This window comes from Ctenopharyngodon idella, chromosome 7, assembly GCF_019924925.1.
Source record: "Ctenopharyngodon idella isolate HZGC_01 chromosome 7, HZGC01, whole genome shotgun sequence".
In the NCBI taxonomy this organism is placed as follows: Eukaryota; Metazoa; Chordata; class Actinopteri; order Cypriniformes; family Xenocyprididae; genus Ctenopharyngodon; species Ctenopharyngodon idella.
Genome location: NC_067226.1, coordinates 2589342 through 2605902, shown reverse-complemented (window position 1 = coordinate 2605902; position 16561 = coordinate 2589342). Strand labels below are relative to the sequence as shown.

General features: G+C 35.8%; 3 protein-coding genes across 3 annotated transcripts in view; 1 reads left to right on the top strand and 2 right to left on the bottom strand.

Annotated features, from left to right (window-relative positions):
• The window catches only part of ppp2r5b (protein phosphatase 2, regulatory subunit B', beta), a 31205-nt gene extending 29481 nt beyond the window's left edge, over positions 1-1724 (bottom strand). The window contains exon 1 of the mRNA XM_051900447.1: positions 53-1724. Within this exon, the coding sequence (XP_051756407.1) occupies positions 53-248 (196 nt within the window). The 5' untranslated portion in view covers positions 249-1724. The remainder of the gene's footprint in view (positions 1-52) is intronic.
• A 2709-nt stretch (positions 1725-4433) lies between these two features.
• On the bottom strand, positions 4434-6752 carry batf2 (basic leucine zipper ATF-like transcription factor 2). Its single transcript, XM_051900893.1, has 3 exons — positions 6469-6752; positions 5937-6041; positions 4434-5129 (listed from the first exon to the last, which is right to left on the bottom strand). The coding sequence occupies exons 1-3, from the start codon at positions 6544-6546 to the stop codon at positions 4791-4793; spliced, it is 522 nt and encodes a 173-aa protein (XP_051756853.1). The 5' UTR covers positions 6547-6752; the 3' UTR covers positions 4434-4790.
• Positions 6753-13738: 6986 nt separating this feature from the next.
• Positions 13739-16110, top strand: arl2 (ADP-ribosylation factor-like 2). The gene is made up of 5 exons (XM_051900892.1): positions 13739-13960; positions 14181-14291; positions 14512-14674; positions 14832-14912; positions 15022-16110. The coding sequence occupies exons 1-5, from the start codon at positions 13896-13898 to the stop codon at positions 15154-15156; spliced, it is 555 nt and encodes a 184-aa protein (XP_051756852.1). The 5' UTR covers positions 13739-13895; the 3' UTR covers positions 15157-16110.
• Positions 16111-16561: the final 451 nt, after the last annotated feature.

The following is a 16561-nucleotide window of genomic DNA, read 5'->3' as shown; positions in this document are numbered from 1 at the left end:
ATAACATGTCATTAAAAACAAACCACCTCACGTCCCAGTTAAAGGAACCTACCTTTAAGTAAGGGCAGCGGCGTGAGCTCCACCTGGGAGCTCTGATAGCGGAACTGTGAGGAGCTGTGGGACCGTCGCTGCCGGGCACGGCGCATCGAGCGGCGGGGGAAGCCGTCTACCTTCTCCGCGCTCGGTACAGAGAAGCCCGTAGTCGGCGATGATGGGCTCGACGGAGGTAGCTTCGTGGGGGTCTCCATCGCTGCAAAGGTGGTTCTCGACAGAAGATTGTTCGAGGAAGGAAGCCAATGGCGAGAATAGGCACTCAAAGCGCCTTGTTATTGAGTCAGAAATATTTTTTCTTGGATTGAAAAAGTAAAATGGACTAGCAGGGATCTACTAAAGACAGAAGTTATCTAACCTGGTCAAAATTGTAGACAGAGTAAAAGCTATCGGTGTTCAATTTGACGCGTCTCTCGCTCGTGTTACATTAAACCCCCCCAAAAATACGAGATTAGACACGGAAATAAGCACAAGGGTGAATGTAATTGTCTATATCTTCATGAAGAGATACTGGTGCGAACATATATTTCTACAATAAAGACATCTCTGCCGTACTGTCGTCATTAGAAAGTCATCGGCCTAAATTTGGTCTTTATTTAAATATTTATAGGCTAGAGGCATAAAGCGGCACTGTATTAAAACTCGGATGTAATAAGGATTCTATCCAGTGATAATGGGCCAATCAGTCCATGTTGAAAAACAAATGGGCGATTAAAATCCCGTCATTTATCTCCTCCACACAGGTACAAATGCAACACTTATTAATTAAATGTTATCGTCATATTACTAGTCACCAGTTCTGCACCTTAAGTCCTTTTCAGAGCCTTCCAGCGTCCCCCTATTAAATCCGTTATTGTACAGTCGGTTCGGTTCGGTCAGATCCACAGGGCGGGGATGAACTGCTTCAAACGTGCCTACATGTGTAAAGCATCACGGCGGCCGCTGCAGCACTGATACCCCCTTCTACCTCCTTCCCTCAAATACAAGGAGGAACCGCTGTTCAATTACTTCTATATCACAAGGACGTTGACAGTCTCGCTGATTTTGTCCGTCGCCCTTCTCCTCCGCTGATAACTCGTGTTTTTCCCCCGTTTCTTTATTTCCCAGCAGTCAGTGTCGGTCGTTGTCTTCAGGTGGTGCAAGTAGATGTAGATGCTACACACTGCAGATGACGCTCACGCGCTCTTATTTATTTATTTACTCATCGTACATTTACGCGACCCGCTTCAAGACGTCGCGATGTTATGGCTATACCGTTTACTCTATTCACCGTTTAAGCGACCATATATGTGCTATTTGTTTTTATTTCATCCGTATCTTTATCAGACAGCTGTTTTCTACCTCAGCCCCTTCCCTTCTCCTCCCTCTCTCTCTCCCTCCCTCACTGGCTGACACAGTCTCAGTTAGCCGCTGTGTTTTGGGACTGTCAGGTTGGCCATTGTTCTTGCTTCATTCGTTCATTATTCCGCGCGTTCGCCCGTCGCTGTATCCGCTGATTTTTGTTCAATCCGTCGCTAAGTATTTTTCGAACACGAGTTTTGTCATACTAGTCGACCGACGACGTGTCGCTGACCTACCTAAAGACTACTAAATGTGATGCTGAACGCTATGGGCGTTTCGGCCATCGAGAGACCATCCCCTGCTGTACCACAGATAAAGATTGAGTGCTATTGATTTGCCTCGTTCTACAGAAATGTTCAGGATTCATAAACGGACCTATTTTTAAGTGTATAAATGAGTCAATGATGAATAAATAAAAAGAACAAAAATAATTATTTTAAAAGTCAAGTCCTTAAAAATGTTTCTATACATTTAATACATTTATGATTTAATGAATGTAAAATGTAGATATTTAACCATCAATAATAGGCTACACAAAATTTGATTAAATTGATTAATCCAAAAATTGTATCCATTGATTATTAAAATTATATATATATATATATATATATGAGTCATTGACAAATAAGGTTTTTAAAAGTGTAAAAAAAAACAAAATGGAGATATAATTAATTTTGAAGTTTTATTAAGTGTTAACAATGAGATTATGTGGTTTTTATAATCAATTAACACTGCTTTTGTCATTTTTTTTACAAGATGGACAAAATTTGTCACCAAAAAAGTAATTTGGTTTAACCAAAATTATTGGTTTTACCAAATTACACTTTTGGTTATACCGAATGATGATATTTTCAAAAAATGCTAACAGGCGGATAACTAGCTAGCTAGATAGCAAAAGAACAATCAAACATTTTATATTTAGTACTATTTTTTAAAATATTACAACATTTTCCATGTTTTATAGCGGTTGTACCGAATGACCTGATGTTTCAGGACATGTGTATGAGCAAGTGAAAACATGAATTTTTCAAATAGTTAGAGTTAGTTACTTTGCTTCAGGACCATGTGGTCCTTTGCAGGTGTCTGAATGATGGCACATCCTGTCACATGATACTGACCGCATGACTTGATCCAAAATGGCCCCTTTATATTGGTTACTCCAAATGACATCAATGAAATTCATTTTTCCGGACATTCTATCTCATAACAAAGCAACGACTTCTACACATAATTTTAATACAATTTTGCACTATGTTGATATATGATATTATAAAATCATGCCAGAATAAAAAATATATACATTTATTACATTTTAAGATAATGTAATAACAAATGAAGTGGCTGTATTGGCCTTTGGATTTCAAAGCCTCCTGATTCTATACCATCATATTTGCACTCAGTTGATTTATGTGATGCTTTTTTGACCTCTTTTAATGCAAAAATAGAAAATATTCACAAGTCTTTGTTAGTTACAGATGTAGCTTGTTCTTCATTTTGTTTCTGTCTTACAGTCACTTAACTCTACTCTCTCTACTTTTAAACTTCCAACAGTAGATGAGATAACTTCAGTTATTCGGAAATCTAAACCAACTACTTGTCAATTAGACCCTCTTCCAACTCAATTAATTAAAGCCTGTCTGTCAGTTCTTTTGCCTTTTATTACTGAGATCATTCATTCTTCTCTCATTTCTGGCACTGTTCCTTATTTATTTAAAACTGCAATACTATCTCCAGTACTCAAGAAGCCAGGTGCAGATCCAAATAATTTTGATAATTTCCGTCCAATCTCTAATTTGACATTTCTATTAAAAATTCTGGAAAAGATTGTCGCGGCTCAGGTAAATGAACATCTTTCAGTGAACAACCTTTACGAACAATTTCAATCAGGTTTTCGTTCCTATCAAAATACTGAGACTGTCCTTGTCAAGATTTCGAATGACTTATTAGTAGCGGCTCATGAAATCCTTTTAGACAGACTGCAGTCCATTGGATTTGTTGGTACTCCTCTGGCTTGGTTCACATCATATCTCTCCGACCGTACTCAATTTTTTCAATTAGGCCAGTTCAAATCTAAATCATCAAATACTACTACAGGTGTCCCACAGGGATCAGTTCTGGGTCCTTTATTATTTATTATTTATTTATTGCCACTTGGAACCATTTTTAGGAAATATGGTATCCATTTTTACTGTTATGCAGACGACACCCAGCTTGAATTAAAATTTTGCTTCTTTTTTTTCAAAGCACTGCATAACCTGGCTCCTTCATATCAGACCTACTTTCAAATTATACTCCCTCTCGAACTCTTAGATCATCATCTACATTCTCCTTAGTTCTTCCTCGCATGTGTTTGACTTCTATGGGATCTCGAGCTTTTAGTTATGCTGCTCCTTATCTGTGGAACTTGCTTCCACAGGACATTCGCAATAGTGACTCTCTCTCTACTTTTAAATCTCGTTTGAAAACACACAGGCATACAGGTGACATTTTATGTTTGTTTGTTTGTTTTTTGTTTTTTTTAATTGTTGCATGTAAATTGTTTTATGTGTTTTATTTGCTTGTAAGGTGTCCTTGAGTGCCACGTAAGGCGCCCATAAATAAAAAGTATTATTACTATTAATATTATATATACTGTATATATATGTGTGTGTGTGTGTGTGTGTGTATACAAACAGACATGTATATAATATATATAAATTTTATAATATATATATATATATATATATATATATATATATATATATATTCGATTAATCGATTTGACAGCATTAATATATATATATATATATATATATATATATATATATATATATATATATATATATATATATATATATAAATATGTGTGTGTGTGTATATATATATATATATATACACACACATACATACATTTTCTACTGTAAGCCCCACAAATATTCAGAAATTAAAAACAGGGTACTTAAAACATAAGTGGTGTAGTATCTCATGTTTTTTAAGAAATTAAATTTTAATGTATTTTGAATGACTTTTATGTGGACAACAGTAAGTGACACTGAACGATATTTCAATATTATTAAAATATAATTTATTAATTAACTGAAAACTCTCATATCAATCACGAATCAAATATCACAAAATCAAAATGGATTAAAGTAAGGAATACCTTAGCCCAACATACGGTTGTGGTCTTGTAATACATTTTAAAAATTAATGCCCATTTTTAAAATATAGCTACATGTAAAAATAAATCTTGACATCTGTAAGTATTGTTTAAATAAATTAGAACATACAACATATTCACACCTTAATGGATTGTGGGTTTTAGCACCGTTTGTATTTGAACACAATAAAAAGAGCTGTTTGCAGTATGTGGTAGTGTGTAAAGCTTGTCACCAAATAAGAACTGACTGTACTGCACCTCAAAACTGCTGTAGGCACCCATTCCCATTCATTGTGTCCCAAGGAGACCAATCGCTACTGTCGAGGATCCCTGTTAGAGGCAAATCCACTGAATTAGTGTCTGGTAACAATGTAAGATCCGGAAAGGAGTTGAGTTCTGGGGCGAAGTTGAAATCTGAGGTAAAGAGTGTAGCTGTGGGTGGACCTGCTGGAACACCAACTGATGGTCCATATGGACACAGTTTAGTGCAGTGAGGTTCATGTTGTTCCAAAGCAGTGGTGTACATTTGAAGCTCCTTCTTCAGTTCAGCGATTTCTTTTCGGATTGCGTTATTAGACTGCTCTAGAGATTGGAGTTCCTAAGTAAAAAATAAAAAATAAGAGTTTATAAACAGTGCAATAAATGCATTCAGCTGAAATGCAGAAGTTACGAAGTGAAAGAAAATTTAGCACAGTAAAATACAGAGTAGTTGGGAGTAGTTTAAAATAGATTTCAACTGAGCTGCTCTTCCCACATAAAAAAGTTCAGAGGGAAAAAAATAACACGCTTTGTTTAAAAAAAAAAAAGAAGAAAAAAATAGAAAAACACATGGAAAGGATGTGATTAGTGGGTTGGATAAAAAAGGGGAAAGTCCAAGATTTGCACATTATCTGAAGAGAAAATGAAAGTGAAAATGAAGGTGTGTCAGATTACAAAGTGAAATAACTAGTCTGGCGCAAGCGTAACTAATCTGTAAGCTGTCCCAGTCATGTAATGTGTTTCCCAGAAATGCCTGCTCTGAACTGAAGTTGTGCAATACTTCCTCTCTCCTCCACACACACACACACACACACAGAGACTACAGAGTAATCATTAACAAACACATAAATAACCTTTACAGAAACATACACAGCTGCAACGTTTAATACACACAACTTCTGCTGAAGGTTATGATTATGACACATTAATTCATAATTCAAAGTAATTATAAGGGGACAGGTTATGTGTCTGACAATTACAATAAGATATATATTTGTGTTTGTGTGAGTAACGTGAACGAAAAGATACATACACAGCAAATGTGAGGATTTGAAGATATAAAAAGATAACAAGTAGTAACAAAGCAAAAGTAACACATTCAAAAGGGGAAAGAGAGAGCATGTAAAAGGTCCCAAATGTCACTGACCTCGTGCAGCGTGTCAGCCTTTTCTGTCTGTTTTCTTCGACTCTTGCGAGCTGCATCTCTGTTTTTCTCTCTGCGATGGTGCGTGTGGCCATCTAACTGTGTGCTCTGAGGATACACATCATCAGATCATATATATGAATTATAACATATAGATTTTATTTATGAATATATATATATATATATATATATATATATATATATATATATATATATACTGTCTTTAAGTTGTTTCTACATAATTTGGAGAGTAACTGTGAAGTTATTACAATATAAAAATATTACAAATGCTAATGATTTTAATCAGAAAAAATGTGCGATTAACTAGTTTTTTTAATTCTTCTAATCGATTGAAAGCACTAATATATAGGCATTATATAAAATATTTATATATAAAAGCATTATGCCTATGTTTTAATAAAAAAATAAGTATTATAAATATAAATATTTGTTTTTAAATATTTTATTGCTTGTAATAACAGCATTATATGTATACATAGTACAATTACATTAAATAAGTTAATCCAATCCCTACCCAGTCTTGAGGACTTTGAGAATCACTTTGCGAGAAAGGACTTCCCCGGTCAAAATTGTCCATGACAGCAGCTGGCATCTCCAAGAACACGGATGCTCATCGAGAGTTAAATCAGAACAAAATGCTTGCATGTATACTTTCAAAACATATCAGCGGTCTTTGATATTTCCGTAATATACAAAATTCTTCGAAATGAAAAGCGAGCGCGTTAAAAGAATCTGGTGGCAAATGTAGTCTGCAAAACTAAGTGCCTGGTCATGATTTAAACTGCTCTGAGGTCTTTAATGTAAGCAGTGGGCGGTGGAATGAGGTGACGCAACAGAGGGGTGGACTAGAGTGTTTTCGGTTTCGAATTATTTTAAATGACCCGGTTAGCGGAGCCAAGCCTGGGGATCATCGCTTCCGGCACATCAATGCCCGTAACTGGGTTGTTCATTTCCCGCTCTACATTGACAAATACTGGGAATTCCTATCAGGAAGTCCAATAATGGTGGAACTGTGTGGGATATGCAGGCTTTACTATGTGTGTAAGGCTATTATGCTACTTTATTTCATTGTTACTAAAATGAATGTGTGGGCTAATATAAATTAGGCTATATATTTTACAAGTATAATTACCTGCGTTAAGGGTCTGGTGGGAGACGAGTTTGCAGTCACGTCTTTCATTGACTAAAGGTCGGCCAACGGTGTTGAGTGGATAAGCATCTATGCTGCAAACAAGGGTTGCAAGTTCAAGAGGGGGAAACACAGAGCTACTCGAGACAGATTAAACAAGGTATTTACCGTAAGGTTTTTTTATTTTATTTTTTTTCTTTGGATGAAAGCCAATGGACAACTTATGAACATTCTATTCAATTACAAATATTAGATCACAGTGTTCATCAATTAATTGTTTATAAAAATGAGCTATTGTATATCACATCACAAAAACATTTTTTATTATTTCCATACTTAAGCATACTACGCTGCAATAAACTTCTTCAAAGTCCTCATGGTTTTTTTTTACTTGTAATTTACCATCATTATTAAATGTTCTCTAATGCTATTCATAGTTTTCACATGACACACACTTATAGGAAGGCCCACCTGGAGGGCAAAACCTGGCTTTCCTCCATTGCCCGCCAGTGATTTTTACCAGGTCTGTACAAAGTAATGAAGTAAGATGGAAATATTGGGGGACCAAGTTCAGTGTGCACCTTGTTGATGATACATACTATGTACAGGCAAGCAGATGAACCCAGAATATAAACAGAACAGTTTCTCGTTAAGCGTCTTTTCCATTAAAAAAAAGAAAAAAGAAAATACTTAACCATTTAACACATTGCGTTCATATTCTGAGCTCATCTTGCCTGTGTGCTGTTCATTGTCGGTGAGGTGTGTGCTGAATTTGTCCTTTAATTTCACTGTTTTAGTAGGGTGAATACTGGTAAAGTGGGACACTTTCTGATAATGTACATTCTGCATAATTTTTTATTATTATCTAAATGTCTTAGCCCCTCATATGATACTATTCTAAATAGCTTAAGAGCACTACTATACCATATAGAATAAAAAAGAAAGAAACATTAAACACAGGATGAATGACTCTTTAAACACACACTGACCCCAAAACCACATTTTTCCAGGCGCTACTGTAAAAATGGGACATCTTTATTGGCAAACTGGGACACTTCAAACACATTCAATTGTTATTCAAGTGTAGGCCTAATGAATTAAATACGCAATTACAATATAAACAACAACAACAATAATAAACATCTTTTTTTTTTTAAGGAGGGGTGCAGGTACAGCAGATTCACCCCCTTTCTCATTGCATTGCATCCGCTTGTCAGAGAAAAGTGTTAACAGCAGTATGAACTGACAGCATATCTATGGGCTTTTAAAGTAATCAGTGAAACTACCTAGTTCACATTGTTATAGGTGTTTTATTCTATTAAATATCTAAACGTTAGTGTGAAGAAGAAAAATGAAAAAAGCTTTTAAATATCAATCTGTATCTGCGGAGGACATCAGCTATGCTCATCTTTGCTCACTCCTTGTAAGTTATCTTGAATAAAACAGCAAATTTTTTCATGAAGCACATACAAAAGACCTAAACCAGAAGCGATCTGATCTGTTTTACAGAATACGGAAGTTAGATTGCACATAACCCCTATTGGGTTTAAATTATATAAATTAAAATTTTAAAAAGAGGAACCTTCATGAACATCTCTTCTTATAGGCTAATTAATTTCACACAGGCTAAATTTCATTTCTGCTTTTTGTACGGTAGGTTACACATACAATACACATCAATACAGCCAGTGCAAGTGAATGCCTTTCCGCCTTCAAGGAGGCCATTCTCCTCGGCACACGTCTCATGGAGCCAGTCCTCGCAAGCAATGCACATGATCCAATCCTCGTCTTCTTGGGATCATTTTCATCACCATATCTGGCTTTGCAAATGTCATGGCCATCCAAGCTTGTACCCTCAATTTTTCTTTCTTTCTTTCTTTCTTTCTTTCTTTTTTTTTTTTTAGGCAATATAAGCAGTTTAAGTCAATTTTTGTTGAAATATCTAGCTAGCTAACTACATTTATGAGGGACATATAAAAAGTTAACTCAATTCCCCCATTAGAATGACTTGAATGGCTGTCTCAGTTTGCCAGTAATACCCTGTCCCAGTTTAACAATACGCTATTGGCAAACTGGGACAGTGTCAAAATCGCATTAAAAAAACAAGAAGATTAATATAAATGTGATTTTTAAACATTCTGATTCACCATTACATCCTATAACAAAATATATAGCAATTATAAACAGAGGGTTTTTTTTTTTTTTTTTTTTCTCAGAATGTAATTTTACTTACCATCACGGTTCACTGAAAGGTTGTTGTATATGGTGTGCCACATTACCGGAAATGATGTCATAGCCACAGAATCTATATTTTTTATCACATACTTGCTTATTTGGCTGCCTATTGTTTTTCTAAAGTTAATATGAACTGCAATTTATGCATTAAGGATGTTATTTGTTTTTTTGAAAACCAAAACAAATCTTTAGAATCTACTATTAACTTTCTTATTCTTGTGGCAAAATTTTATTTTCATAAACAAAGATTTCTTAAGAAAATACCTTCTCTTATTGATTTCTTATGTGAAGTAGAACACTTATTCAAACCACTCAGAATAATTAATAATAAAAAATGTACTTCCTTTTTGAAGAAATATGATGAGATCTTTCATGTACCGTGATTGATCCCTGTTTTGCTGGTTTTTTTTTTGTTTTTTCTGTTCTTTCTTTCTTCCTGTGTTTTGCCTTTTTGGGAGTGTTACACTGTGCTAGAATAAATGAACTTGTTTAATGTGTACTTTTACTGAAAATGTTCTGGATTTCTAAAAGATGTGTGTTTGCACTATTGTGTTCGTGAAATATTAAAGGGTTAGTTCACCCAAAAATGAAAATAATGTCATTTATTACTCACCCTCATGTCATTCCACACCTGTAAGACCTTCATTCATCTTCGGAACACAAATGAAGATATTTTTGATGAAATCTGATGGCTCAGTGAGGCTTCTATTGCCAGCAAGTTAATTTACACTTTCAATGCCTAGAGGGACTAAAAACATATTTAAAACAGTTCATGTGAGTACAGTGGTTCTACCTTAATATTATAAAGCGATGAGAATACAAAATAACGACTTTTCAACAATATCTAGTGATGGCCGATTTCAAAACACTGAATCAGCAGTTCGGATCGCGTGTCAATCCAATCCGTGGCACTTGGGTATGTCCATGAATGTCTATTGCAAAACAAAAAAAACAGTACTTTTTGTCTACAAAACGTTAAATCCATGAAATATTGATATATTATCCATTGTTTGCATCACATTTCTTCTGAATGATCTGCTCTCCATCATCGTTCTTCAAGAAATGATGCAGCCTGAGCAGCGTACATGTTGTAAAACTGTATATGATCGTATATATTTCACAAACAAATGTGCCCGCATCTAAAGTATAAATTTTCAAAATAGTGCAGCAGTTTTAGTTATAACATCTAAGCAGTGCTGTCGGAGTTTTATATCCTCCCGCCATTGTCATTGTAGTAAATCTCACAAACAAAACTAAGCCAATGCCACGATCCAACAACGTGTGTTCTGTTTATATTCCGCATGCGAGCACATCTACACAGAGGCACATTTGTCTCGACTATTAACGCAGCAAGCCATATTATTTTATAATTGTATAAAATAATCCAGAAAAATGCACAAATACGGCTGAGATGCCAAATTCAGCGGCTGGAATTAGCTGAGGTGACATGACGGCTCACAGACAGCAATCTACCTGTCACTCAAGTGACCACTCCCTTAATTATGCAGAACTTTAAGGCTTAATATAATTTAAACGGATGAGTTATAAAAAAAATTAACCCCCCTCAGAGTTGTCAGGAAGGGCAAAATTAGCAGTATAGACCAAAACCACAATTTGATCCAGGCTGTAAACATGTTTTTTTTCTGCTGTAAACTGCCATTTTAACATGGGACTCAATGAGATTCTCTCTTTTGCAGCCTGTCCCTAGCGGCCAGTCGATGAAGTCACTTCCGTATTGGCTTCACGAGAAACTGGGGTAGGTTGCCGCTTGTGTCAAACTGCCAAATAGGTTGTTTGCAATCACGTGGTTCTGGTGACGCGCGAAATTAATGTGGAGGGCAAGCAGTGAAAATTAGAATGGAAGAAATGGAGAAAAGTCCGTACTGTGCTGGTTTAGAAAGGTATAAACAGAAAATCACAACATATTTTGGACGTGACCCTTATGTTATGAAGAGGAGCGATGTTTCTACTGAATTGAAAGACTTGACTGCCATCGAGGCGGTAGATATAGAGAATGTGAAGCTGCCGTCACGCCGCGTTCAGGTCTGGGTTTGTTTATATCGCGCTGCTGTTCTAATAGTGACGTTAAGGGCAGTATTTTTGATTTTCTGTCGTGATTGTGAAAAATGTCGCCATTGTAGGTCATTTATGCATAATCGAGAATTGCAACAGGAGCTAACATCATCGTTCAGGGAAAAAAACTGGACGGTGTAATACAATTTTCGCCTTTTCTACGCGTAAAAACACTGAAGCAGGTTGAGGTGGTGACGGGGAGACGCCATATATTAAATCTAATAATGTCACTGATTGAACCCACTCCCTATCACTCAATAAAATAATCACAAAGCTGAGTGTTTTTGAAAGTGTTGTATTTTGTTTGGTTTAATAATTAATATTACATTTGCGAGTATGACTCTCACTCGGCTTTTGAATGAGTAGGCTATAACTTGCACGCAGCTACTTCAAAACTGTTAACAAGCTTCTATGTTTTTGATTTTGGTTGTCATTTGTTAAAATGAATACAAATATATATATTGTCGGTGTGCCGGTGTCTGTCATAGACTGTAAAAAAGGGTGTTTGTCCGCTGAATGCCCATCCGATTCTCCTCCGTGGTCATATGGGAAAGTGAATATTTACAAAGAAAACACTAAAACTAGTTACATTTACACCCTTCCAACAAGAACACATTGTGTTGAACACATTGTTTTTTATTTGGACATTTTCTATCATATGATGGCTGAAGCAGCAGCGCGTGACACTGTTTTCACGGTAACCAGATCAACATTGTAAACGGAATTCTACAAAACTGAAGTGAAAACACCAAATGATTATGCAATGGGATAAAATATCTTCTCTTCCCTGTAAACAATACCATGAAGAATGTGATTATTTAACCAAGTCAAAAACAAAAAAAGGTAAGCAGGTATCCATATTCATTTCAGTATCAGCAGACGCAAAACGCTGTAAAAGGTGACAACTTTTACAGTTAAAAACGATATAAGTTAGGTAAACGATAAAAGCTCATTGTGGTTTCTCGGTTTGATAGATTTGAGCAACCATAAACGACGCAAAACAGGAATTTCGAGTTTGTGATAGGATTCACCTTGCCCTCCAGCCACATTTTGCGTGCAGCAATGACGTCATGTGCAAACAACCTATTGCTGAAATCACGTGACTTTGGCGCTCCGAACTGCTGATTCGAAACAAAAGATTCGAAGCAGTGTTTTGAGATCGCCCATTACTAGATACTGTTGAAAAGTTGTTATTTTGTTTTTGCAAAAAGTATTTTCGTCGCTTTATAATATTAAGGTTAAACCACTGTACTCACATGAACTGTTTTAAATATGTTTTTAGTACCTTTCTGGGCACTGAAAGTGTAAATTAACTTGCTGGGAATAGAGGCCTCACTGAGCCATCGGATTTCATCAAAAAGTAATTAATGACTTAATTTTCATTTTTGGGTGAACTAACCATTTAATAATAATTAAAAAAAAAAAAATCACATACTTGCTTATGATGAGCTCAGTGTTGATTTTTAGTAATGGAAGCATATACATGTAAAGATAAAAGCTTAACTGTCCCACTTTACCCAATGTCCCACTTTACCAGTATTCACCCTACATTACTTTGTGTTTTTCATGTTAAGCGTTTTAGAACGTCTCGCTGTTTTTAGTGACTGAAATACTGCAGCAGGTGCTGGATATGCATCACGGGTGCCCAAAACTTGCATTTTGTTCACATATTTTTGTTGTTCTTCTTTGAAGAAGAAGAAATTTGATGGAAATTTGACAGGCCTGTAATGCAGTTCAGTTTTCAGTCATGTGACTGAAAACTATGAATTGTGGTTGTTCATGTTTGTAAATTATTATTTTATCGTATATTTTACGTTTATTAATTACGTTTATTTACATTTCATTGCATTGTATATAACACGCCTGTACATACATATGTTGTCTATTGTGTATTTTTTATATATTTATTTTTATTAACTTATTTTACTTTTATTATCTGTCTTGTCACTGTCATTCTGTCTGTGCACTGGAAGCTTCTGTCACCAAGACAAATTCCTCCTATGTGTAAGCATATTGGCAATAAAGCTCATTCTGATAGTAAATAATATAAATATATATGCGCAACTAGCATGACTGACCAACCGATCATACAACCAGACAGACAAAAGTAAGTGAGATGAACTTAGTTGGATGCTATTGGGCTTTTTGGTGGAGTTGCTTATATGTTTGGAATATGCACATAAGGGGGCGCTGCTATAGAAACGACTGATTTTACGAAAACGCGAACACGCCCTTGTCGCAGTTCTCCTTTGCCAATAGAAAAAGTCCAAGCATAATTGACAGTTAGAACAACCAATCATATGCCTTCAACATCACATTTGCGCACTGTCTAACCAATCAGACTTCAATGTGTGTTAATTCATAGTAACGCTTCCTCGTTTCCAGTATGGCTTTGCCTTATACGCATGTGATTTTTATTTAGGAAATTATTTCATGCGTTTCGATAGTTAATGTGCGATTTGGGGTTTTAGGCTACTTCAGTGTTTTACATTTAAACGTTCACGATGGGTTTACTGACGATATTGAAGAAGATGAAGCACAAGGAGCGTGAAATGCGTCTACTGATGCTGTATCTTTTCATAGAACTGAAATGTTTACATTTAACGCTATATAAATGAATTTGAAAAATTTCTTTTACACCGCTGTCGTTTTTATACGTTTGTATAAGTGTATATAATCAGCTTTAGCAATTCACGACTGTCGTTTACTCAAAAAGGCTCGTTTAGTGTAATGTTTTTATCACCTGTGACGCAGAAGACTGTTATGGGCCCTTAACCGTTCTTTTATAGTGGACTTGACAATGCTGGAAAAACAACCATCCTAAAGAAGTTCAACGGCGAAGATGTCAGCACGATCTCTCCAACATTAGGCTTCAATATAGTGACGCTTGAGCATAGAGGGTATAACGGAAGCTTAGTTGTGTTATATAGTTATGCATCAGTACGAAGTTGAGAGCGTGATAAGATGCTAACTTTTACCTTATTAAAGGTCTCTGTAGATTTTTAATGAAACTAATTGTTGAATATGTATATAAACAGGCTCTGTATTTACCACTGTTACTGTGATACAACAATTCCCAAGTGCATTGTCTTTGTTTCTTTTTCTTCACATTGAGACTAGGTTTAAGCTGAATATCTGGGATGTGGGTGGTCAAAAGTCATTGAGATCATACTGGAGGAATTATTTCGAGAGTACAGATGGACTGGTGTGGGTAGTAGACAGTGCTGACAGATTGAGACTGGAGGACTGCAGGAAAGAGCTGAGTACTTTATTACTAGAGGAGGTGAGATGACCAATATCTTTATTTGGACCTAATAATGTCTTAGTGTTTGAAATTAAATGGTTGGAGAAAATGTAACATGTAAGTCTTTCTCTATACACTTCATATGATATTACGTAAGTTTGATTAATTTTTTTTTTTTTTAATTCCTCTTGAATAGCGATTAGCAGGAGCCACACTCTTAGTTTTTGCTAACAAACAGGACTTACCTGGTTCTTTATCAAAAGAAGCCATTCGAGAGGTGAGCCTTCAGTTAAACAGTCATTTGTAATTGCATGAACCTGATTTGCATTACGGTCACAACTGTACTTAGTAAATAAGGTCTTGTTTTCTTAATTTTATCTGTGCAGGTCTTAGCCCTTGATGACATTAAGACCCATCACTGGTGCATAGTGGGATGCAGTGCCGTGACAGGCGAGAACCTGCTTACAGGTGTGGACTGGCTGCTTGATGATATAGCAGCTCGGATCTTTACAACTGACTGATGAACTGAAAGTTAAAACGTGTTTTGCAGAGAATGGACAATAAAGGATGTTGTTGGACTGCAAATGTATGGAAAACAACTATCTTAAATTTATTTATGTAGCTGTATTACCAGGTCTAGTGTGTTTTAAAAGCACACAGACAAAACCTGCTTGCTTTAAATGGTTGGAAATGGAAGCCATTTTTAAAGGCTTAGTTTACCCAAAAATGAAATTTTGGTTATTAATTACCCTCATGCCGCTCCAAACCCGCAAGACCTTCATTCATCTTCGGAACACAAACTAAGATATTTTTGATGAAATCCAAGAGAAATAGAAAGCAATGAAATTACCACATTCAAGATCCAAAAAGTAGTAAAAACATCATTAAAATAGTCAATGTGACTACAGTGGTTCCACCTTAATGTTATGAAGCGAGCGCTTCCATGTTCTACGTCAGAACACCAGCTCAGTATTGGACAACGCTGTTCACGTGAGCAGCACGACACATGCGTGTGATGCAGGAGCCAGCCAATACATATCCAGTGTTTTAACTTAGAACCTGGAAGTGCTGCAACATAGTAGTGTAGGAGAATAAATGGGGAGATAAATTTGTTGAATAAAGTTATTTTTGTTGTTTTTGCACACAAAAAGTATTCTCATGGCTTTACATTAAGGTTGAAACACTAGTCACAGACTATTTTAACTGTTTTTACTACTTTTCTGGACCTTGAATGTGGTAAATTTGTTGCTTTCTATGGAGGATAAAAAAAAACCTTGATTTTATCAAAAATATTTTAATTTGTGTTCTGAAGATGAACAAAGATCTTGCGGGTTTGGAGCGACATGAGGGTGAGTAAATGACAGAAATTTCATTTTTGGGTGAACTAACCCTTTAAGTTGATTGTGTACTTTTCAGCACCACTTGTTCAGTTGCATACAATAAAGATGCATCACATCTGCCAAGAGTACACTTGATTCTGCCTTGACAAATCTGGTTATTAAAATTGCTGCTCTTATTACTGCTGTTTGAAGTAATTACAGGTCAGTCGTAAGCCTTACTTTTTGATTCTGGAGGGCGGTTGCCTCTCAACTAGTCACTGAATTTATAATATCCATGAACCCAGTTCATTTGGATTATACTATCAGAACACTATGGAAAGCACTTTAAACTGTAGAGAACCTCACGAGAAGCTGTTCGCCGTAAGTTTTTGCCTGCCTCTTACACAGCTCCTTTAGTTCAAATCTAAAACTTGAATCAAGACTATTGTAAGCTAATGCAATATCATTAACACCAAAAACAGTAACTTTACAATAAGGTTCATTAAACAATGTATGAACTAACCCTGAGCAATACATTTGTTACTGTATTTACTAATCTTCATGAACATTAATGAAAATACAGTTGTTCATAGTTTAATGTTAGATA